Source organism: Anas acuta, chromosome 1, assembly GCF_963932015.1.
Source record: "Anas acuta chromosome 1, bAnaAcu1.1, whole genome shotgun sequence".
NCBI classification, from domain to species: Eukaryota; Metazoa; Chordata; class Aves; order Anseriformes; family Anatidae; genus Anas; species Anas acuta.
The window spans coordinates 62,926,141-62,951,808 of NC_088979.1; the positions used below are offsets into that span (position 1 = coordinate 62,926,141).

General features: G+C 44.1%; 1 protein-coding gene across 1 annotated transcript in view; it reads right to left on the reverse strand.

Moving 5' to 3' along the window:
- Positions 1–25,668, reverse strand: part of SH3RF3 (SH3 domain containing ring finger 3) — a 232,232-nt gene that overhangs the window by 45,958 nt on the left and 160,606 nt on the right. Inside the window, exon 4 of the mRNA XM_068679318.1 lies at positions 7,307–7,654. Within this exon, the coding sequence (XP_068535419.1) occupies positions 7,307–7,654 (348 nt within the window). The remainder of the gene's footprint in view (positions 1–7,306; positions 7,655–25,668) is intronic.

The window sequence follows — 25,668 nt, forward strand, 5'->3', positions numbered from 1 at the left end:
GGGGAATAGAAGTCATGAAGACAGTGATAAAAGTAGGAGCAGGGTATGGTGATATTGCAGGTTGCAGCAGCCTTCACGGAAAAATAATTGCTGCTGCTATCAGACGAATGTTCTTATCATTGAGAAAATCACCAAGCAGAAATCTCTATTTTGACTTCAAAGCGAATCCAGCACTGTCTCACCACGGGGCACTTATCACATTCATTAATTCACAGGAAAAATTCTTTTAATGTCACGAATGCATATTTACAGCTTACTTTAAATTTCTCTTTAGTATTTATAATAAGAGAAAAACACTCAAACATTCAGCTCACATAGGCTGATATACCGTCCTCTGAAACTACCACAAAAAATAGCCTAATGGTCTTTAAGATTCCTGTGACTTGTTTCTCTAATTCACTGACTCCATAAAACAATGACTCTGGCAATCACTCCAGGCCCTAATGTTCCTAGAAATAATGTATAAGCACTTAATGCATGGCGGTGCCACCAAGTATTGATGAAAAGTGTTACACGCAAGATCAAATAGCCTCATCAAATGCTAATTACCAAAGCGGGAGCAGAAATGGACTTTCCAATTCTAAAGTAAGACTTTCTCTTCCTTAATGGTGTGTGTGTAAAAACAAACAAATGTGCACGGTGGCAGCTGCAGCTGCGTAAATTCCTTCCTGCAAAAAACTGGAGCTAAATTTCTCTAATTTAGTATTTACTGAGAGGTTCTTACAGCCAGTAAGTGACTATAGCTGGGGATGCCAGCCTGTTCTAGCACCACATTGGCCCCGATTATTTTTTGGTTCGTAACAGGTCAAAAATTCTAGACCATGTCTTCTGTGAGTAGATCGTGGAGTTACAGAGAGCCACTATCCTGCAGTCTAAGGATGGTTGTAAATCAGAGAGAGAAGCCCAAATATTTTTTGTTGTCTTCTTCCAAATGTTCATCTGACATTGCCATCCATAAGAGCGCTGATTATTCTGGTTTGCAGCTTCTCAGTTTCCCCAAATGAGGCTTAATTAAGCATTATGTGGATGAGCATCATGAGAATTATATTTTATTCAGCGTTGTTTCTCAATCAGAATAACCCTTTCAGCACTAAGCACTGGTGTCTAGCTCTCCCCTATGGGCGTTTAAATGGTTTTAGAGTAAATAGATTCTTGCAATTTGGGGATCAAACAACATAAAAAATCAAAGGCAGAGAAACAGGGAAGCTTAAAGTGAAGGCTTGACCTCTAAAACATGTTAATTTAATCCCGAGTTCGTAATTACCCTCTTGATAATTGAACAACAAACTCATCAGGATCCTGTGCGATGGCTCCTGTAGGAAGTCCCCCTCCAGGGAGATGGTAGCAGTAAACAAATAAACAAAAACCCCACACAGACAAAGAGGGAAAATACACACTGCGGTCACTTCTGCTAAAATGTCATGCATGTACACACGGAGTGTGTCGGATGGACAGCATTTTGCAGTGCAGTGTAAATGCCAAGAGGCTGCCTTGCTTGCTCTCGAGTCTTCCAAATCAGGAGCTGACTGGCAGGTAGCGTGAAGCCTCGGGATTCGCCCTGTGCAAAAATGATTTCAGTGGTAAAATGTTTTTGGGTTACTACCCTGAGGAGCATCTGGAAAAAAAAAAAAAAAAGCGTTGTTTTTGTTTTACAGGCAAGAGGATTTCATGCACAGTTGAATAAACACCCTTCTAAAGCACTTCTCTGCCTCGATCCAGTCAAAAATTAGATTTTGTGGTTCTTGAAAAATCTTTCAAAATGTATTTGTGATGAGACAAATTATAGGATAAAAAGAACCCATTGTCTGCATGCTGGTAGCTTCTGAAAGGCGATCCTGCTTTGACCTGGATTCTCAGTAGCTTATGTAATCGGTCAATAGATGTAGTCAGCTCGTGTGTTTCATTTGCAGCAGTTTTGACAAATAATGTAATATATCCTAATACACACAGAGCATATTTAAAGACCTACTGGTAGCTATAAAAAATTGAAGCTCGCATGCCTGCCCAAAATGCTCTCCTTAAAAAACCTCAGTTCCTTCCCACCTCCTAACTCCAACAAGAGTTCTCCATAAAGTTATTTAAAATGGACGTGCAACAAACAGGCAATGTTTAGCTCCGGGTCTAAATAATTTAGAGTGGAGCTGGGAATACACAGAGACCATAGAGCAGATTTGGTTAGACTTCAGCAAAGTCTTACACTGGATTTGGAATCCAGACCAAAAAATGAATTTTGAGCTGAAAAACACTTGAATTTCTCTTCTTTTCTCCGAGCCTGTTGTGCGCTTGAAAATTCCAGGTTCATAGCTAGTCTTTGGATGTTAAATACAATCTGTATGCTTCTCATGGTCAGCACATTTAGGCTATCAGCCAAGGCTCAACCAGAGTTCTGCTATTACATTTTCTCAGCTAAAACCCAGCGCTCCTAAATAACTGATAAGGAGTCGCACTTCCGAGTGATTTATTCGGGGAGACACTTCAAGGAAGGTTTTTCATTTCACATGCTGTCACTGCTTGGGACTGGGAGCGTGCAAGACATTGTTCTCAGCTTTTCCTGAACATGTGGCCTCTGGTTAGGAGCCTGTACTGACACCCGCAGATACAAGCGGATTTCCTGCGCGTGGTGACGAGTCGTTCAAAACGCTCACACCACAAGTTCCTCCTGCCAGGAGGATCCTTTCTTTCTTCCTCTCTCAGCTGCGGTCCTGGTGCGCGCAAAGCCGGGCTTCATTATTCATGAGATGCATTTTCTCCCCAAAACCAGGGGATTTGGAGCGCTACCGACCTCTGACCTTTCCCAATAGCAGGGACGAATAATTCATAAGGGGTGAAAATGGAAGCAGGACCAGCCACCTGAGGCCTAGGCACGATTACCAGCCAGAGGGGAATTTCCCTCCTCTCCTGGGGATCTCAGTTACAAGTGGCTCCTCTGCGCCTGCAGCCTAATTCAGCTTCTGCTCCATCACAGGCCCACAGCACCACTTACATCTTCAATAAAAATCTGTTTTGCCGGCATGATGGGGCATCCTGCATGACGGGCAGACACTATCACCTTTTAGATGGAGGTCTTACATTCACTGAACGATACTCGGCATGCAACAAAAAGCATACAACCAGCAAATTTGGCTGCAAGCAGAAGGAAGACTCCAGCATTGCCCTTTTGTCAATAAGTGCTTTGTATCCTGGCTATTGTGGTCCTGCAGTCACTATTTTATCCAGCTGAGGTGGTTTGAAGTTGATCCTTCTACCTCTGAGCATCCCTAGGTTGGCAGTCAATTAAGATATTTTTTTAGACTCTCAAAATAGCATCTTGGCTTTTTGGAACCAGCTGGGTTGGTTCTGCTTCCAGAACAACGAGCACGTTATCAAAGGCAAGCAGGCCACAATTACTGAATTAATGATATGCAGAAGTACTTTCAAAGCATGGGAGTTCGTACTCTGGTCTGCATGTCAGTGCTCGAGATGCATAAATCCGTGCCCCCCTGGAGAAGCAGGAGGCTTATTATAGTCTAACAACTCATAAAAACAAAAAACATGTCAGCTCTGCGTGAGAGTCTGGTTTCAATTCACAAATGCTGACAAAAGCCACAGGAATATAGTACTATGCATGAACTCGCTTTTAAGGGGTGGAATATATTCCACATTTACTGAAACATCTAAAATTTGCACCTCGATTTTTAAGTTCCTACAGCCTTCAAAGTCTCTGTTTCGTCTCAAGAGAGCAGAGAGAAAGCAGGTGCTCCAGGTGGAGGTCTGCAGGGGAAATGGATGCCAATATTAGGAACAGGGTTTCACCAGGCATGGGTCAGTTGCCTGAGGTAGGGCAGTGGATGCTGTTCAGGAACTTCTGCGATTGAATTCTCCTTGTTCTAAGAATAGGCTGTAGGAAAAAAAACGCGTGTTGAACTTTTAAAAAAGGTAGAAACCCCCTGGGTTTCAGCTCAACACTGATCCTGGCTTGAATCAAAGATGCTCATGCCTACTAAATTGAACAAAATTCCCTTACTTCTTTTTACGAGGAGATCCTTTTGAATGAACAGCGATAAAGTGCCTGGAAATTTCAAGGACATGATATAAAGACACAGTGACACAGATTTAGATTCTGTTGGTGAAAGGAAAGGCATAAATTTGCTAGACAGTCAGCGCTGAAACTGTAAATTTGTTGTTTCCCCCTATAAAAACACACTTTGGCTGAATTTGCTGCTGCAAACCAGCAGGGGCATGAGATGGTTACAGAGAGGACCACTTGAGGGCTGTGAGGATGATTTGCTGGGCAGGCAAGAGAGGAAAGAGAAGGTGAGACTTCTTGTGGCCGAGCTCACGGGTCAGTTTGGCAGCTAAAAAGCATTTGCCAAACACACTTGAGAACAAAACCAACACAAAGACAAGACTCTCAGTGCCCTGAACACCTGAGTGCGACACCTCAGAGGCCCCTTGGTTGTCCTATTTTGGCTGGCGTTTATCCACACTTGAATAAAACAAAAATGCTGAGCTGATCTTCTGTCTGAGGCTGTAGCAGTGCTAATTGTTCCAGAGCCATGTCAGGTCTCAGCAGCTGGCAGAGAAGGAGCTGAATTTCTGACACTTTGATTAAAAATGTACATATAATTACAGGTTTAATAGACACATAAATGTATATAAGCACAATTTCAGTGCTCATTTTGTGAGAGGCAAACTCTGGACTCTTTGCAGACCTATCAAAAGGGGCTGAAAGCAGGTGAATTCATGTTGGTAGCTCCTGTGATTTTACTGCAAGTCTTACAGCAGCGAGGCATTTTTCTGAAGGCTGTTCCTACGGTCAGGAGAATATAATGAGAATGTCAGCTCCACTTTTTTTTCCTCCCAATAGATCTATATTCATAGCAAAGTTTGAAAATGTAAATTTTTAAATCCCTCAGACCAGACGGAAAATAGTAAGGCCCCTAAAAGCAGACATACGTATTCATACATGCAAATGCCACTCTCCTGGAGGCTGGGTCCTTTTTGGGCTGCGATAATGCATTTTGACAGAGGGAAACCTCTTTTCGCTGAGGCTGATCCCTCTCACCAAGGCTCTTCTTACCCTGCCTGGATTCTGGCTGTGCTTGTTTTGGCAGCAGTGATCGAGGCACCTCCACAGCTGCCTTGCCTGTAAGCCTGGGACAAAAGATCCCCAAACCAGTGCCACAGCACTGTCCCTGTGTCCGTCTGTCACCACTGGAGGGGCTTTGTTGTCCCCCAGCCCTAGCTGTGCTCAGCACTGTGACACAGATGGCATGCCCTCCTCTCTGCAGTGAACGACCCAACCAACCTTCCTTTGGGTTGGGTTTCAAAACTTCTAATGGGGAACACGGGCCCCTTCTTGTCCCCTATCACTTGCACACAAACATTACAATGGCCTGTAAAATGAATGGGGTTTTGCACAACAGTTGTTCTGCCAAAGTAGGGGAGAGTAATTAAGGCACTTTCTGCTTTCCCGTCTAATTTTTGTGGTATGCTAGCTTAGACCGAGTTTTCACATGACTCTGGCAAAGAGTGTGCACGCTTCTCTCCTCGGCTAGTACAAGAACAGAAAAGCCGCAGGCTGACACATCTCTGCAAAGTCCAAATGTGTCACTTCAAGTGCCAAAAATGTGGGTGTCATTTACTTGACAAGCCTGGGACCCTCGCTCACATCTAGAGCCTGCGCTGCGTCGCAGATGTCCCGGTACATCTTGGCACGTGTGCTGCTTTGTGCAGGGCCGTATCATCACCTTCACACTCCTGCTGAGGGCTGAGAGGAGGCGAAGACCTCCAGAGCAGCCCCTTGGCACATCGTTTTGGCTGCCCTGTGGGCAGACCCTGTTATGTTTGGGTTGTCTGTGCATTAGCAAGCAGTGCAGAACAAGAGGGGCTGTTCTATAGAGGGAAACTGAGGGAAATGAGGACCTGATGCCCCCAGGAAATGCGTTTCAGGGCTTTTCACTTCAGGTCTGCTCCAAGTGCACTACAAAACACAGGTGGATGCTTCGTTTCAGATGTGCACGCCTGGTCCTGCCAGTGCAACTGATCCCTGTGTTTTTTTCAGGTATTCATTATTTTAGGAGGTGCTAATCTGCACACACCATGCATAGACGACTCTGCAGGAAGGTCAAGGCAGAAGAGGTTTGGGATTAACATTATTTACCACTTTCTTCTACGCCTTCAAACTGCAAATTACCATTTGCATTTTGCTGTCTGCAGAAACAGCAGGTGTTTGCTTGGGATTTCAGCGTGTCCCTGGTGGGTTTGTCTCCTGCTTTCGCTCGTCCCTTGGCAGCGGTGGTCCAGAAGTCCCTTGTCAGATCTGCTGGCATTCTCGAGGGGGGAAGGAGGGAATGGCCTGCACAATCAGCACATGTGCTTGTTTGAAACCTTGATGAGTGTTTCTGAACGGCAGCTACTTGCCAGGTGCCAGCTACTTGCCAAACTACAACACATTTGTTTGTCTTCCAGTGATCTATAGGGAAATAATTACTCTACAATTGCTTTTTGTCCCTGAGGTGTAACAAGCACATGAAGTTCATATCGGTAGTGTTACCCTAAGGGAGAGCAAATACAATCTGGAGTAAGGGTAATGGGATCACTCAAGATTATCTCTTTATAAAACAGAAAGTGATGAAATATAAACTGTAATACACTACAGTTCAAACAAACTGTATGATCACTTTAAAATATATATATTGCATTATTGTAAGTCAATGATTGGGTTCCAGAGGAGAGGAACAAAGCTGGTAAAGGGGCTGGAGGGCACGTCCTGTGAGGAGGGGCTGAGGACACCTGGGCTGTCCAGTCTGGAGAAGAGGAGTTTGAGAGGCGACCCCATTGCTCTCTGCAAGTCCTGAGGAGGGGAAGCACAGAGGGAGGTGTTGGTCTTTGCTCCCTGCTCACCGATGTCAGGGCGTGTGGAAATGGCTCAAGGCTGTGCCAGGGCAGGTTCAGACGGGGCATTAGGAAAAAATTCTTTACTATGAGGGTGGTCCAACAGGCTTCCTGGAGAGGTGGTTGATGCCCTGTGCCTGTCAGTGTTCAACAGGCATTTGGACAATGTCCTCATTAATGTGCTTTAACTTTTGGGTAGCCCTGAAGTGGTTGGACTTGACAGTCTTTGAAGGTCCCTTCCAACTGAACTGTTTTGTTCTGTTCCAAATCAAATCTAAAATTATTTGGCTTTGTTCTCCAGCTCATCTCACCTGCCCAGTCGTTAACACATAGATGGGAAAGACCGACGCAGAGCCCTGCCAAGTGAGAACGACAGCAGCTTTGCACAAGCACAGGTCCCCTTGGAAGAGGCCACAGACCCCAGCCTTACCTGGGCGGGCGCGCTGGAGGAGAGGTGGGCCAGGTCCCCGATCCTGGCGGCCGCCCGCGGGTCGCTGGAGCTGATGAGGACGGGGGCGCTGATCTCCATGGAGTGCCGGTTGCTGGCGGCCTGGGAGGACTTGTGGGTCATGCTGAGGGCGGTGAAAGAGTGACGCTTCTTGGCGTTCTTCTTGCCCTCCGCCTGCCGCGGGGCTGACACCACCGCTCCCGCACCGCTCGGGGTAGGACATGGGCCCAGAGCCACCGCCGCGGCCGGATCTGGTGGCGCCTCGCAGCCGGAGGCGGCCGCTGAGCACGTCTTGTCCATCTCGATGAGCTGCTTGGCGGAGTCGTTGAGCTGAGGGCAAGGGAGAAGGGACAGAGGAGGAGGAGGAAGAGGAAGAAAAGGAAGGAGAGAAGGAGAAGGAGAAGGAGAAGGAGAAGGAGAAGGAGAAGGAGAAGGAGAAGGAGAAGGAGAAGGAGAAGGAGAAGGAGAAGGAGAAGGAGAAGGAGAAGGAGAAGGAGAAGGAGAAGGAGAAGGAGAAGGAGAAGGAGAAGGAAAAAATAAAAGGAAAAAGGGAGAAGGAAAGGGAAAGGGAAAGGGAAAGGGAAAGGGAAAGGGAAAGGGAAAGGGAAAGGGAAAGGGAAAGGGAAAGGGAAAGGGAAAGGGAAAGGGAAAGGGAAAGGGAAAGGGAAAGGGAAAGGGAAAGAGAAAGGGAAAGGGAAAGGGAAAGGGAAAGGGAAAGGGAAAGGGAAAGGGAAAGGGAAAGGGAAAGGGAAAGGGAAAGGGAAAGGGAAAGGGAAAGGGAAAGGGAAAGGGAAAATGAGAAGGATGAAAAGGGACAAAGAAATATAGGGAAAAAAGGGGGAAAAAATAAAAAGGAAGAGAAAAGAAAGGGATAAAAAGAAAGGAAAAGGAAGAAGAAGGGGCAAAAAAGGATAGAAGAAAGAAAGAAAAAAGAAGGGAGTAGAAAAAGGAAAAGGAAAAAGAAGGAACAGAAAAGACAAAGAAAGGGAAAAAAAGAAAAAAACAAGGGGTATGAAAAGGAAAAAGAGGAAAGAAAGAAAGAAAGAAAAAAAAAAGAAGAGGGGACATTAATGACCCATCACAACTTGCTGACGGCACCTGCTGGACTCACCTGGGCCACCCTTGTCAAAGCACTTATCCTGCATCTTGAAGGCAGGAGGGATGCTCAGCCTACACCCGCCCTGGCCCCAGCAAGGGACTGATGCTGAGCACTGAAATGCCACCCTTGGGAAGAGAGGAGTCTCAGGTGCTGAGGCCTGAGCAACACTTACTCTGTGGGCACGTCCAGGAGCAGGCAAACAGCACCAGAGGTGCATGTAACAGACTATTTTTGACTGAAAACCGGCTATGTTGGTTTCCATAACCACTATATGAAATATGGCAGCATGCAAGAATTTCAGTCAAGGACAAGGCTCCCTTGGGCTTCCTCTCCCCTCTTCCCACCAAAAAAAAAAATAAAAAAATAGTTGCTGCTCGATGATGAGCTAATTTGGAAACCTGTTACAACTGAATATAAGAAGGAAAAATAGAGATATGGGAAAAATAACAGTAGAAGTGTGCAGTTAAGCAAATGTGTAACTGAGTAGCTTTTATGGCTCCAAATCTCCATCGCCATACTGCAAATACAAACGAGAAATAGATATCATCACCAGCCTTATGCCAGCCCTCCCAAGTCTGAAAGTGCTTCTGACTCCACGAGGACCCACTTGCACGGAAGAGGCACTACACGCTCCAGCACCTAGAAAAGCATCAACCTGCAGGATCCGTGATTCGGTGACAGCCACCACCAAGCCAACCAAGAGCCCCCAATTAGTGATGCTCCACCGCTGTCAGAGCTGCTGGGAGTCCTGCTACCATTCAATTAGCAGGCCATTTTCCCAGCTGCACTCTCCAACACGAGACCGTGCTTGCAGCCGGCACAGTGCACTGCACCTGCCAATTTTTGCCAGTAACAGCTGATCCCGTCTCAGATTCTCCAAGAACGTCCATTATTTCCCACTTCATCATGCTGTAAATTGGTACAACCTAATATTTGCCAGCAGGCTGCAAGTTGCAAGGAAACCAGATGGTTCCCCTCCCTTAAGTAGGTGTTACAGCTCTGCTTACCCAACTGATAGAGACAGTCTAGCTGAATTATTTGAACTAATAAGGAGGAAAGGAGAAAGACATCAGATATGCATAATATTTTTCTACACCGGAGGGTCAGGAAGTTCTCTGCTAGTAAATCAAGCAGGAGAGGAATATATTTCAATCCTTTGACGTAAGAAAATATAGAGTTAAAAATCATAATAATAAAAAAAATCTTTAGAACTTCCTGATTTTACAGCAAGTCAATCAGGCAGGATAAGAATAGATTTTAATTCTTTGACATAAGAAAATATAAAGAATTAAAAATAAAAAACTTTAGAACTTCCTGACTTTACAGCAGTGCTCCATACGGTCAACGCAGCGCTCCAGCTCTCAATATCAAAACTCTGATTTGTCTTGTAGGAATCAGATCATAAATCCCCCAGCTGGAATCCAATTTAACACTGAAACTGTTCTTTTTAAAACAACAAAACCCATTACTTTTTTGTTGTTGTTGTTGTTCAAAGTAAAATCTGGTTTAAAAGGTCAATATGAAAGCTAGCATCTAAATGTAGAGTGATAAAAAATAGCCTCATATAGATATAAACAAAGTAAATCTCATTACTGGTAGAAGATTAAAGGCAAAAAGAGCTCCCCTTCCCAAAACAAGTAAGCTAATGAACTTTTGGGAATGTCAAAGTCTTCCTGAAATACTATGAAAAAATTATTTTGGCCTGCCAAGATAACAAATGCTTTATGGCTTTACCACTTTATTTTCATAGAGAACTCTGTTTTTAAACAGTTTTGCCCATGGATGCTGGAAAATACTTCCCAAATAGGCTCGGAGCACCAGAGGAAAGGTTCTGCTTACTGCTTTGTAGGACCAAGTGATGCTGTCTCTTTGCAAAGAACTTTTAGAAACCCTTTTTTAAACATAAACATGACTGCAAATTTCTTATTTTAAACTTGGGGTATGTAAACAAGCATGGCTTTCTGGTGTCTGTCATCAGATCTTCAGGCAGATCTGCTTCCAGAGGAGAAGCCTAATGGAAAGTTCTGACCCACAGTCAGTCGCAGGAATTTGACATTTCTGGAAGACTGTAACTCTTACAACAACCCCTAATACCAGAACACAGCTTTCTTGCTGGTTTCTGATCCCTCCTCTAAAAAGAGTGCATGATTGAAATTCTGGCCCTGTTAATCACAAACTGCAAAACGCCCTTAAGACTGCAGCGGGACTGGTTTTACCCCAAATCTATTCTGTAGTAACGGGATGCCCTAGAAAACTCAGTATATGCTACAGAGGGACAAGGCTTGGATTTGAACGCCGAGCCAGCCAAACATTCCCAGCAGCCCTGCATTCCCTGGGAATGCAAATCCTCGTGCAGCTATGCCGAGGGACACTGCTGGGTAAGAGATTCAGCGAAACACTGCCGTGAAACTGCTTGCAGGCTCTCGGTGACTGCTGCCTGCGGTGCTGCGTGCTGAGATAAGGCTGCACCAGCCTCAGCTCACAGAGGAATTCCTGCCTGTTTCTCAGGAAGGACTTCCCTGCTGCGAGGATCCGTGCTGGAGACGGCCCCGTCTCCTCACTCCATCCCCAGGGTGAAGGAAAGGAGCTGCGCTCACCTCCAAACAACCTTTTCCCACAAAGGGAGCAGTAATCGAGTGCATTCATTAAAAATCTGCTGACCCTGATGAGGGAGCCACGCGGCTCTCCCAACCACAATAATAGGAGCTGTCAGAGCTTTGGCCTCAAGCCAGCCAGTCCGTGCAATATGATCTGAGGGAGAATGTTTTTTCTTGTTGTTCTTCTTCTTCCTCTTCCTCTTCTTCTTCTTCTTCTTCCTCTTCTTCTGGCTTTTAGATAGGACTGTTTTAGATATTCTTCTTGTGACTTTACCGTATGGGCAGCAAAGGTACCAAGATTAAACTACCTCAGGAGTTCTCCCTGCCAAAATTACTGTTTCATTAGTCTGTAGATAAACCTCATTTTTCTGCAAAACACATTATGGTGACTTTCTCTCTCTCTCTTCGGGTTACATGTGCTTACATACGCTCACACACGTGCATGTGCACACACGATTGTCATCTGCACTGGCTGTCCCCAGGTGGGACTAAACCCGCCCTGTATACCCTAATGTGAGGCAATGCAGTAAACTTTCAGTGGGCAGCACTATGCACTTGCATACATGTTGAAGCTGGGAAAAAGAGTGAGGAAAAAGCTTCTTTTTTGGCCAGTGTGCACTCAGCAGGGCCATAATTAGTCCTAGTTTTAGTTGGAAAAACAAACTATTACTGTGGAACTTATTATTATTATGGAACAAGGTAGAAGCACAGGAGATTAGGTCAAATTTAAACAATTAACCTTTGCCGCCCTAGTCTGAAACAGCAGCATTTCAGTCTTTTGTTGTTGTCACAACAGCACTGCACCAGCAAAAAAAAAAGGACAATGCCACCATAATTTCTTTGGGCGATCAATAAACAAGTGTAAGGCCAAAACCACTGCTCGACTAATTGAAAACCACATCTCCCCTGACAAATAGACCGTCATGTTTGCTAATCCACGGGACTGGCAAAACTCCTGCAGTGCAGTCCAGACCTCCAAGGGACACTGACGCACAGCGGCCACCACAGCAGCTCTGTCTTCTCCAAGAAAGGGGACGGGCAGCAGGACTCCCTCTGCTACTGAATGCTCTTAGCTTTCTAGGCACTGAGGTGTGGGTACAGGATTTGCTTGTGCAGACCTGTGAAAGAGCTGGCCTCACTCTCTGCCAGGTTTAGCAACGTATTTTGGTGCAAGCTTTATGTTGGGCACAGACCAAAGTGCCACAGATTGGACTAAAACGCTGCTCTTCTCTGAATAAGGAAGGATTGCTTACATCCTCAGTGTTACACACGTCCACAAGTATTTTGTTAGGCTGCAGCCAGTTTGAACCAGAAAGTGCAGTTTATGAAGGCTTTCAGGAAAACAACAGTTCATTTACTCTGTAAGCCTTTTCTGTCTGTATAGAAAGAATTAGCTGAAGGGTGGTGCTCTTCAAATACAGGCATAAGACAGAAATATTTACTTCAGGCCTTTTTTAAATAAAAAAGGTTTAAAAACCCCTCAAATCAATCCATACTCGATAGAAAGAATAAACTGGTCAGGAAAAAATGTCATGCTCAAGGTTCTAGAGAGGAAGCACTTAGGAGAACAGAAAGGAAAATTAAGACTATTAATAAAAGTTCCTCACGATGTCTCTGCGAAAGACTGAAAATATTTCCACCTAGGGACTGCTAATTTTTATACTTCGCAGTTCATAAATATTGAGCAGATCACGCACATCCCCATTTTATGCCTTGCAGAAACTTTGGCAACTTGGAGTTCCATAGCTGATTCTGTGATTAAAATAAACAGGCTGAATTTATTACCGTGCTTTCAGTTTGGAGTAGTTACTTTCAGGAAATATTAAGTTCTTATGCCCTCATTAAATTAGTTTTCGCTAGTATTATGATTTATGCTCTGAAGCACAGTGGGGTTATTGAATAAGTAAGGACATAGCTATGGAAGAATCTCTGTCCCTGCGAGTTTCCTCTGAAGACTGCATCTATGGAAGCGTTTTCATCTCCAAAAAGCAGCATTTCAGGAAGTTCAGGCAGCTTTTCCTTATTGTTGTCCCTACTGGTAAATGTCTTTCTTCTGCTGTAGCCAAGCAGCAAAACCACCCTGTGACTCAAATGGGTGTTAGGAAAAGTATACAACACCTCGCCTAATACTGCAAATGTTCACGGGGTAAGTTAGCACAAATGATGCTACTTGCAAAGGCTTCCTAATGGGATATTAGCAGCCAAAGCTGTGCCAAAGGCTCTTCAAACAAGTCATACTGAATACATCTATACTTTTAATCTTTTATATGATTCATATAGTCGGATTTAAAAATGTTTAGGGAAAGCCTCCCAAGTTCTCCATGGACAATTTAAAATCATAGGGCAGAAGCCACAAAACCCTATCTCAATTATTCATTTATGCACCGTCTTCTAATGAGGAATCATTAGTGTGGCATGGTTGAAGAGAAAATACTATAGCTAATACAAAGCATTATTTCATGGTTTTGTGTTAATCTCTGCAACAATCCAGTATTGCCTTTTCTAATTTATTGTCAGGGAAGGACAAGCAAATGCGAAACAGATTTGCTGCAAGTGGTTTATCCATCATGTAGGACAGATTTCTGAAACCCCACGCTGTGACTGGGAGCACAGTCACTCCACACACCCAGAACATACAAGAAGAGCAATACAGGCGTTTGCTTGAACATATTCATACAGAATGATAGCTGCAGAAATGCTTTGCTAGGACACATCTCAAACTGCAAGCGTCCCGTCCCTCTGCTCACAGGCTGAGGTGTAAGCCTTGTTCCCTATCCCAAAACCTGCTAAATGTGTCAGCAAGTTCTGAAGGAAGGAAGAGAAGTCCCAAAATATATAGCCTTCCTAGTCAGGGTCATCCATGTACGTGTTTTTGTGCAGTCTGGAAAAACACAAGCCAATCATTTTTGTCCTCAACATGGTTCCTTGAGAGGCAGCGGAGTGGTACTTAGCAGTCTATTTCCCTGTCTTACAAGGCCTTTCTCATTTAGCAGCAATGTCACTTCTAACGCACTGAGAGGCCGAAGGAATGTAGCATATTAGAACAGCATGTGCTTGGACGAGCGTGTCATCATGATCTTGCAGAATGAAAATAAATGATGCGTGCAGCAGAAGTAAACACTAAGCCTTGGGTGGTGAACTGGGATTCTTTTTTTTTTTTTTTTCTTTCCCTTTTTTCCAAACAGTTTTAAGATGGAAAATGGTTTGCAGTGATAGAGAGCAAACACATGGCTTGGTGAATCCCAGAAACATGTTCAGTCTGCTGCAAAGTCTGCTCAGGAGCAAAGTGCAGCTAATAATCTTATGGAAGCTAATGTCCAAAGTGCTGAGAAGAACGAAAATAAAACTAACTGCAATGGCATTAAAAATAAATGAACTCACCAAAAAGAAGCGTGCTTTCTTCATCCCTCCCCATTCCTTGAAACAATTCTAGCTATCTAGCCTTCAGCTCCAAGTATGAGGACTGTCTTACTCTGATCTGTCATCTCTGAATCTCAGATCTGCTGTGCGTCTTCAGTGTGCCTGAGGATTTCCTTCTCTTTTCTTCCTATCTGTCCTCTGTGGGCACCCTTTTTCATAATGAGATGCTCAGGATGGCACCAAAGCTCCTTTGAAACCAAGAAAAATAACCAAACACAGCTTTACTCAAGATCAGAAAGAGTGGGAGAATCCAGCCTATTTTTACTTATAAATTATTCAGAAAGCTAAATAAAAAGTGCAGTCGTGAATTCATGGGCTTGATCCTAATTCCTTTGAAGTCAGTGGCAAAACTCCAGCTGTCTTCAACGGTGGAAGGACTGGTGCCCATCTGGCACCAATTTCAGCACCAGAAGAGTCCCTGTTGGAGGCTGTGAGGAGTTTACTGACAAACTGGTTTATCATCAAAAAAAAGAAATTCATCAGGACTGAACCACTTCCCTGGATCATCCTAGTTTTGACAAGATGCCCATCAAGAGATTGTTTCTAGATGATATTTCTCAGCTAAAAATAATGGAAATAACCAAGTGTATGGTGGTTTGGGAGTTCACTCAGGTACCTGGGCCTGAGGCTCAAGGTCCCTGAGCTGAGGAACAGCCACTGGAGATCTGGAAGGACAGTGTCATTTTCCTGGGAGGAAGCCACTGGGTTTCTGGCCACGCTGAGTCTCCCTTGCTCTTGCTCTTGCTAATTGGAAAACCTTCGTGCCTCTGTGAGCACAGGTGCCCACGTGCACTGAGGCAGAAGATACTGGTGCTGGCAGGAGAAGTGCGAGCAGCCTCGTGCTGGGTAGCAGCCAGGGCAAGAGGCTAAGATGGACTCAGGAGTGCTCTCAGAAGCTTCTCAGATGTAATCCTCACACCTTGCTGATGCCTGGCAGCAGGATGAGCCCTTTACAGTTGCTGCCAGTTACTGTGAGGAAGGGAAGCCCTCTGAAGCAGCTCTGTGGTGAAATCTAGAAACCTCTTCACTTGCAGAAACATTGAGCCAGTTGGATGCCAAAACCTCAGCACAGGCTAGGAAAAATACTGCAGTACCTGGAGAAGAGCTGTGTGGACTGCAAACGATCTCTGAGCAATACCTGCAGAGCCTACCTGCTTTACAGAGAGACAAGCCTCATGTTTCCAACGTTTTCTGGCAACTTTCTACCTCTTTCCCTCATGTCCCACAAGGCTCCTGGTACTACTGTTTTCTTGGACATGCAACAATACCTAAACAAATCTGAATTAGCTGAAAACTGATGGGTCAAATACCAGCAGTTAAGGCTAAGGATCACTTCAGAGTAAATATACACATCAAGTCTGCGAATCTCAAGGTAGAAGACTTCCAAACAATGGTGCGTAACCCCAAGTAATTATAAATAAGACTGTGAACCAGGTAATATTACGCTCACATTGCTGCATGGACCTTTGTTGCGTGCATTGTGGCATGGACCCACATCTTCTAGATGCTGCATCGTGCCCTTTGGCTCATTCTCTGAGATTCACTCTCAGAAATATTGTGTTCGAAAGTACTGCATTTGTAATGTTCAGAGTTGTTGTGAAGGAAGCACTGATATTATAATGCCTTATTTAAGGAAAGAACTTCCTTCCAACTTAATGTGATAAAGGAAAAGGATGAAAGAAACATTAAAATAAATATAGATGCTGAAGATGATTCCTTTCTGAATTTGATTACAAAAGTGTTCTGGTGGATGCTGAGAAAAAGGCCTAAATGCACCCCACATCTTGCTTTGTTATCCACACAAAGCACGAGGTTGGATAAATCTAAGAAGCCCTTGGAATAGCAGTACAAGGAGCATGTGGGAAAACAGAAGTCATTTTTCAAGCACTGCAAGGCTTTGCCTGCACTGAGCAGGCAAGGAGTCTTTGTTGAGGTGATTTACAACTTTGTGTAGAATAAGAAATCTCATGCAATTGGGGAAAATTAAGTTTTATGTGCTGCAACTGAAGATTACCTGTGGGGAATTGCACACAAATAAATGTACTGCTGTCTCTATCTCTGATAAAGCAGTGAAATGAAGAATGAAAGCAAATGCCAAGAAAATGTTTTGGTTCAATTGCTTGCAAAAGGAACCAAGGTGTACTCACTTCAGGCAGACATCAGCACTAACGGGTTGTGATAAACAGCCTTTGCCCCGCGTGTGCTATACATAGGAAAGAGACATTTTTGACTGTGTACTCTTCTGGCTCCTCCTTCCCTGGACTGCTGGATGTGGTACAGGCTATTTGCAATGCGGTGATGTCCCATGGGACCGTATAGTTAGATATTGTGTGTGTGGAGCTCCTGCCAGAGCTGGCTGGCCTGGTAAAACACCACAGCCCTCCGTTCCTTCAGTGGGAGCATGACTTTATACCCTCCTTCACTCTGTACAGCAACCAATCATCTTAAAACAACTTTCATACAAGGGTGTCTTACCTTGAAGACCTTTATACTTCTGTTATATTTGGTGAAAGGTGGGTAACAAATGGGCTGGGAGGGCATTTGGAAGCAGTGGCTGTTGCACGGGGCATAACCACGTGCATCTCTCTGTGTAGGGAGCCTGAGCGGTAGCTGAAGGCTCTGAAAGCCATCCTGCAAGACATGAAAGCGTGTTTTCTGTGCTGTACGATGATGTAATTGGGTTCACAACCCTCCCCGCCCCCCCCATCTGCTGGAAGAGAAATCTGTCAGGGCTGAACCGCGACGAATTCCCTCGACTCTGCAAATTCTTGACTGAAAATGGCAGCATTCAGCCTCGCTCTCGTGGTGTGACTGAGTGTCCCCCGGCTAGAGGAACCATCTAAAGCCTTCTTTGGAGAATTGTAGATGTTAAAATATGATTGGGTACATGGCCGAGGTCAGGGGCCGATGTCTGTCGACAGACTTGCCAATGGCCGTAGCCAAGGAGTTCACCGAACTTTCCGGCTACCAAACGAGAAAATGCTATTTGTTCAACCCCCTGCATTTGATTTCTGGCTCGGGGCAGAGGACACGTACCCGGTGCTGTTGAGTCGGGCAGCAAAACAGCTCCTGCAAGCACATGGGAAGCTGGATTCACCCTCTGCTGTCTGTCCGAGCCCACTGTGTCACAGCTAGATGAGAGGTGTGCCGCTGCCCCAGAGCCAGGCAGCTCGGAGCAGATCCCCAAGGATGCTTGGGCTCATGTGTCACGTTACAGCTGTGAAGTACGATGATTGCCGGCATTAGTCATTTTTATGACATCCACATGCAAATGCTGTTTATGTTAGTGTGCTGCAACTGGAAGGAATTTGGGAAACCACTGCTCTGGGCCACGTTGTTTGAGTTCTGAGATGGCAAAATTGATGGGCTAACAAGAAGTCTGCACAGTAGGAAATCTCTCTGAAAGGGCAGACCACTGTAGCCCCCCACGCCCCCAACATTACTCAAGTCCAAATATTTTCCTAACCCATTAGTTCCTGAAAATGGACTGCCCTGGGATGCACCTACATTCTTTAGGCAGGGAGACAAGTTGTCCTGAGGGAACTCAGTTTTTGCAGACTGCGACCACACTATGTGATGAAGTTACACTGAGACATTTGTTAATAATGCTCATTATATTTGCCATTAAAAGCTGGAGAATTCCCACTATAGATCACAGCTCCGTTGTGAGAAATATCACATAAACACGGAGCAAAAAGACAGCTCTTGCCCCAAAGAAAGCACAAATTAAGATGAGGACAGTATATAGATATAGACAAAGTATACAGAGAGACAGCCTTATCAGCAAGAGGGACAAAAGACTTGGCACATCAGAAATCTTCTGTAGGCATCACAGCTAAGAACAATTTCAGAGAGGGGTCTGGAGGACCAATGCTGATGCAGCTGTCCAGATGTCTTTGAAGTATTCTTCACAACAGTGAAGAACAGAGCACTACAGAAGTAAATGAAAATTTTGAAAAAAAAAAACATGAAGTGATTGGCATCACTGGCTGATCAAAGGCAGGAGTTGATCTTTCAGTAGTAAATGAAAAACAATAGATCATAAGAGAAATGAATAACCAAAGGTTTGCAAGTATGGGCAAGTTGTATGTATTCAACAGGAAAGCAAAGGCCATGAGAAGGACAGAATTGACAGCAGATGAGCACTTTCATGAGGTCACGAATGAGGCAGGCCTGCATTTGTTATGGATTTGTAATAGGATGTAGCCCTAATGAGGATACAAGATGATCAGAGTTTGATTTTTGTGGATGCTCAGCAGTCAGGTTGTCCTGTGACTATGCAGCATTGCCAGATACGCGGATGAATGGAGCCAGGTGTGAGGATGTGATCCCCATGGGCAATGTCTTTATTATGTGCCATGAAAGCACATCGATCCCTCTTTAACCAAGGAGCAAATAGGAAAAATAACACATTTAACTCTGACAGTGTACTGCACTGAAACCTCCGGTGTGTGTTGAGAGAAAGTTACTCAATGCAAAAGCAGACAGACATGTCCTTTGCTATGGACTTAAGCTCAGCTCTCAGGAGCACTCTTGTGCCATCAAAGACCCTCATCTGCCAAAATTTAGAGGTAGTGCTTGAAGCAGAGCATGGCCCCAAGCAGATGCTGAAAAGAAGCCACCCAGCTTCCATGGGGCAGAGAAGCCCAGTGGGGGCACCAAGAGCTCCCAGAACATGTCAGGGTTCAGGGAACTGCTTTACTTTCCCCACCAACATCAAAGCAGGCAGGGCTTGAACCAGGAGTGCTCTCCTTGTTACTGCAGATTGTTTTCTTCTCAATAAACAGTAAAATGAAGCAGAGTTGCCTCTTCCCTCAGTGCCCTCCCCTGAGAACCTGGGCAAGGGAGTACCTCCAGCATAAGTCCACCACTGCCTGAATGCTCTGGTGCCTCTCCTGCTTTGTCCCAAGGTTTGCAGAAAAATTCTGTTAGAGAAAAATTCTATTACGGAAACCTCTCTCATGAAATTTCCTGTCAATTTGATTTAATTGTGTCTAAGCAGATCGGAAGACTTCAAAGTCAGATTTAGAGCAGGACACTCCCTCCAGCCTTACTTAAACCAAGGGTAATACTATTAGCATTGTTTACGGAGTATCCAGTGCTCCTTTGTCATAAAATTACAACTTAATAAAATAATCGGATAAATTGAGGGATGACCAGGAGGAAGAGGAGCTTGCTTGCACAAACGTTCCTCACCTCACCATTTTGATTTGGTGGGTTGGAGCACAATTCAACAGCAGCATCGCCTGCAGAATATCTGTGGGTGAGGGTTGGTGCCCTGGCCATGACTTCCTGAGGTGAGCGTGAGGTGCCACGTGCCTTCCTTTCCCATTTTCACACTTTCTGCCCTGTATCCACGTGGATGCTCATGTGGCTACACAGTTAAAGGGATGAGGGAACAGAGATGACTGGAAACTAACAAAGTAATGACAGCTTAAATGAGTAGCTTTCCCTGATCCATCTCAGTCTGTTAGGCCTGGAACAAGGGAAGTGACATGAAAGTGTTGTCGCGGCTGAGGAAAAAGCAGGATAATCAATTCCTTTGGCAGCAGCCCTTGCTTTTGTCAGATTAAAATAATGACAGGATCACCCAACCCCAAAGTGGTGCAGCAGAACATAAAATAAACAATGGAAGATCTATTTTGTAGAAGAAAGAAATAACCAAGATGAAGGACTTGCGCACAAATTCTTCTACAGTACACACTAAATACCAAGGGATGGGCCTTCCACAATCCTGTACTCCAGAGAAAATGTTGAAAAGGTGGAGATCTCCAAATTAATTCCAACTCTCTTCCCCTGTTTCTGATTTTTGGTTTTAATTTGCTTGAACTGATTCCTCCTCTAGTCTTGTGAACTTGGTATTCTCAATATTCAGCACTAACACCTAACAAAATGTTAGGGGATTTAAGACTTAACATCTGGTTTTAGTATAGCTAATGACATTTTTTTCAGACTAAAAATCAACTTCACATGTTATTTCTGTTGTTTGAAGCAAGCATTGAGCACACATTGAGCAATCCCCTGTCTCTGAGTGTAGTATGAAGGGAGTTTGACCATTGCCACAATAAGAAACAAGGAAAGAGGTTAAACCACTTCACAACTTCATCATATCATATGTTCTTGAGATGACTCCTCTTTGAAAGCTTAGGGGGTCAAGCTTAACCAAATTTAGTGACTCTTGAGCATGGGAGAAACATTATTTATATAAGATGCTATCTTCTGGAAGTAGAGATGAGGGGACTCTAGCAGGCACCTCCCAGCATATCATTTATGGTGTCACCAGCACCAACTGTCCATCCTGTCCTTCTGATGGGGTTAACACACCCATCACACACATAGCAAAGGACAACACAAGCCTCCAGCTCCTCCAGACCATTTCACATACTGGTATTTTAATACTGGACCCACTTTCCTTTGACCAGTGCCACAGCTGATGGGTGGACACATTTTACCCTCTGCTCATCAGGTTGTTGCCACCAGCAAAGGGGCAGGGGAGACAGCCAGTTGGCCATGGTTGTCCTCAAATCCTCTGTTCTCCCTCTGTGGCTACATCTGGATTGCTGATCTCCACTGGAAGAGCTCTGCAGCACCAGGAAAGCTCCCCAGGAAGGAAGCTAATTAAGACGTGCGACGCACAGTAATAGCAACAGTAGGAAATGAAGTGAAGAATGTGTGAGACATAATGAAGTCCTTGAGGACTTTATTTTTCATTAACTGCTAGACAAATCGTGTATCTGTTGACATACAGCTTCTTAATATACATTCATGCATTAGCTCTAGGTAAGCGAGACTGAAAGACATTTTCTTTTTCAAAAGGAAAAAAGATGCCAAGAATCCAGCACCGCTGAAGCGATCTTTAGAAGCTGTCAGAGGTGATCAATGGCTGGAAAAGACAAAAGCCCCTTCCCGTGCCTCCCCTAGAGCGAGTGGGTTGCTGATGTGCTCTAGAGCTGCCTCCAGGCCTGGGACAGCGGGTGTGCTCTGTGGGGGCTGGCACAGAGGTCAGTGGAAACCTGTGTCATTGCTAAAATGTTTCACTTCAATGGTTGGGTGCTATGAGGAGGCACTGCGGGGAAGTTCAGAATGGTTAATGGCAAATGCACAGGCAAAAGCCAACCCTAATATCCTACCCACTCAGCCGGTCCTTCTGAGCAGGGACAAGGCCAAAGGGATGGATGGATCCTTTGCCTGAGGTATTTTCCCACTAGAAACATCTGCTTCCAAGTGAACATCTCGTTCTTATTTTTTATTTAATTAATTACCTATTATTTTGTGTGTGTGTGGAAGAGCCTCAGCTACCCCAGGAGCAGAATAAGGAAGTCGTGGGTAGTAAAGGGTTTGCCTGGGCTTCCCCAAGGTTTGCTGCATGTATGTCTAAGCATTGTCAGCAGCTCATTCATTCACTTGTCAGAGATAGTTACAAGCAAACAACCAACAATAACAGCAATAAAAACCCTGTAAGAGATGTGAAAGGACATCTTGTTTCATTCTGAAAGACACGGCAGCTTTAACGTTTCTTAACAATATCAGAACAAACATCGATAGCTGTTTGACAGATAGGTACTTGGGGAAATTGATAAATACTGTCTATAACACAAAAGAACTGACCCGAACGTAGATAGTCTTTGCTGAAGAGATGTGCAGGCTGTGCGTGCAACACCTGTGGTGGGCCTTCCCCTTGCACAGCAGGCAGAGCACAGACTCACAGCATGACCCACCACAGAGTGGGGTTCAGGATTATCCCCCCACCATTGCCTTAGGCCAGAGCCTAAAATTTAAAAGTTTAAAACAGGGAGGAAAAAGGGACAAAAGGAATGCAAGAGAAAGGGAACACTAAAATGGATGAAAATATTAGGAAGAGAAAACAGTTTGTGATATCGTTCTCTGTCCAGGGAACATGGGGGTCCATCGACTGCTGCTTTTGTAACACAAACAACTCTGGCAGCATAATGACATCACTTTGAGGCAGAAACCAAAGCTCAGCATAGGAACAGCAGAAACAAAACAGAACAGCATCCAGGGGCTGAAAAACACGTATTCAAGCACAAGCATAGATCAGGAGAGTTGGAGGTAAAGGGAAGGGCTAGTGAGTAGCACTGTGTGCTGAAAGCACATGTAAAACATGGCAGGAGTGTCCCCAGTCTTTTTATACTGGAGAAGGACAACAAACAGGATTTTGCAGGGGACGTTCTGGAAGTTAGAATTGAGGAGACATTTCTTCTCAGAAAGAGCAGCCAGGCACTGGGACGGGTTGCCCGGGGAGGTGGTGGAGTCACCGTCCCTGGGGGTGTTCAAGGAGAGGTTGGGCCTGGTGCTTGGGGACATGGTTTGGTGGGTGACTTTGGTGGCAGGGGGATGGTTGGACCAGGTGATCTTGAAGTTTTTTTCCAACCTTAATGATTCTATGATTCTGTGATTCTAAGTTCATGAGGGGATGATGGCTAGAAGTCTTGCTATCAGATCATGAGCAAAAGTCAGTCCATCTTACTTAGGTACATAATTAGCACTTCAATTTTCAATTCCTAGTAGGCAGCACTTAAAACATGCCCCATACAGATATCAAAATGATATATATGTTTTTAAAGAGTCAGGAAATGATCTTATTTGCCAAGGCTGTGTGTTTACATTGGCTGGACTGGAAGCTGCCTATAAATAACCCTGGAGAGTTATTTTTGCAAAACAAAATTTAGGAACTTCAGATGTTACTAATAATGGGGGGTGGGTAGGGAAGATATTCCTGAATGTGACAGCTGGCCAGTTTCTGATTCAACAGTCCCTGAAACAATAAGAGTTGGTAAGTGTTTAGATATGGTTTTGATTAATAGAAAGATTGGTCATAGCATGTTAATCTGAATAACTTAATTATGAGTTCATTTGTGTGAAAGTAGGCAGGAGGAGAAGCAACAGAAGACCCGTAACTAAAACTGTCACTTTCCAAATGGCATTTTTTCATAACCTACAGCTATGTCTAAATTTAGGTGCCGTCTCTTCCCACAGCTCCTCGCAGGTCTCGTGACTGTCTGGGCTGGAGGATGACTCAAAGGTGACAGCGCTCCCACCCACCTCTGTACGCAGGCTTCCTCTTTGTGGCACCCACTCAAGATGAACTGTTGATGTAGGAGGAACGTGCTCCCCGATGTGAAACCAGAAAGCAATCCTGCATTGACTTGTCCAGACATAGCCTAAGGGGAATGAGTGATTAAAACAAGTCTACGGAGCTGAGGAGCTCAGTTAATCCAGTGTAGGCGAAACCAGGCATTTAAGTCCAAAGGTGATAACACTAGCTCAATTTTGTATCCTGAAGACAGAGGAAAATCTTATAGAATATGCATGAATAATCACCTCATGAAGGATGCTAGAAAGTAACAGAGAACTTCAGATAAATGACTTAACGGTTAAGAAAAATGGGAAAAAATGCCTGGAGTCATGCTAATTTATATTACATTAAAATAAAGAGCAAAAGGTTCTTCATTTATATAAACAAAAGGGAAAATTAGACATTGTTATGCAGAAAGGGTGGGACGGAGATTAAAAATAATACATATATGACTCCCAAACTAGTGATATGCATGGTTTGGGAGAAAGTTTTAAGTAGATGCAAATACACCGGCTATTGTGAAGATAATTCTTGACTGGTTTCTGAAAAGGATGGTATATTACCTGGTGGTTCACAATAGCTGGAACCCGACTAAGGAGAATAACTGTCCTATGTCCTTGCTAGTAGAGAGAAGTACGTGTTTAAGAGCAACAACCTGCGCTGAGAACTGATTACACAGAAATCCCAGACCTGTCACTGTAGCTTTCATTTGGGCTATACCAGCTGCATCTGGAAAGCATAAAAGTCGCTTGTCAGCAACACTTCCAGGACAGAATGGGAAGGATGGTACATGTTCTATGTATTTATATAAGCTAGAGACATTAGAAGTGGCAAAAGCAATGAAAATAGTACACTGAGAAGTTGGATATGTTCCAGAAATGTGCAACAGACACTTACCCAAAGCTTCCCCTAATGAACAGCAGCACATTTGAATGTTTAATCTTCTTCGCCCTTCTGACTGCTAATACTCTTAGCTTTGCTGACTGGCATCATAGTTATTTGAAGTTATTTAAATGATTTTACTTTGTATGTGTGTGACAACACTTTAAATCAATAAGTTTTATCCACGGATTGACGTGAAAGTAGTAGTAAGTGTACAGGTTCTTACTGAGGTCCCTCTTGCAGCCTACAACACAACTTCTGCATGTTTCAGTTTGAATGTGAAACAGGGGAACTGTGTTTTATACTCCATCCACGCAGAAATCTGAAACCAGAAAGGATCCTGGAATATTCTACCATCTTCTATGCAAGAGGAAATCAGGTTGCACCAACTTTTTAGAAACTATGAAGATGCAGGAATGAGAGTCTTACAACGATGTAGTTACAAAATTTGAGAATGCATATCAATAAAGCTTTTCAACAGAAATTAGCTGAACTCCTCTCACAGCTTCCATTATTGCCAGATTTACAAGGTTCTTATACCATTTTTATCTGGCACACAAAAGGAAAGAGAACAGAAAAAATCAATTGTGATGTTAATGGGTATAATTCTCTACTCATTAGCGTTACACCTACTTACTACAGGGATGAATCTGCTCCTCTGAGATTTAGTAAGTCAGCTTTTCTAAAACCATCTACAGTTTCATTCTATCCACCTCTCAAAATCCCCCAATTTTATTAGCATTAAATGATACTAGCAAGGTTAAAATGAACCATTTTGGAACCATTTTGACAGTCCCTAAAAACAGAGATCATTCCTTTTTTTTTTTTTTTTTTTTTGATAGGGCACCAAACAAACCTTACTATTTAATGACTGTCTAATGCTCCCTTCTTTAAAAGGATGTCATAAGTGAGCCTCTGAAAGGTGTAGAGTATGCTCCCACAGAGGCCACACATCTCTAAGTGATGGGGCAGGCTTTGAGGCTGAATTCATTATGGGAGTCTCATAGGGATCCATCTGTCCTGCAGCTGCAGGGAGGAACCAAAAAAGGTTGAGAACAAAGAAAATGTAGACATGAAGTACGCAGTTTTCACGAATACAATGATATTTGGATATTTGGAACTAAGCTGGGAATCTGCAGACAGACAAAAAAAAAATCCCAAACCTGCCATCGAGACTGAATGTCAGACTGTGGGCAACAGCACCAGGAAAATGCTGAACACTTCAAAGTGAGGCAGGGCTATAGGCTGG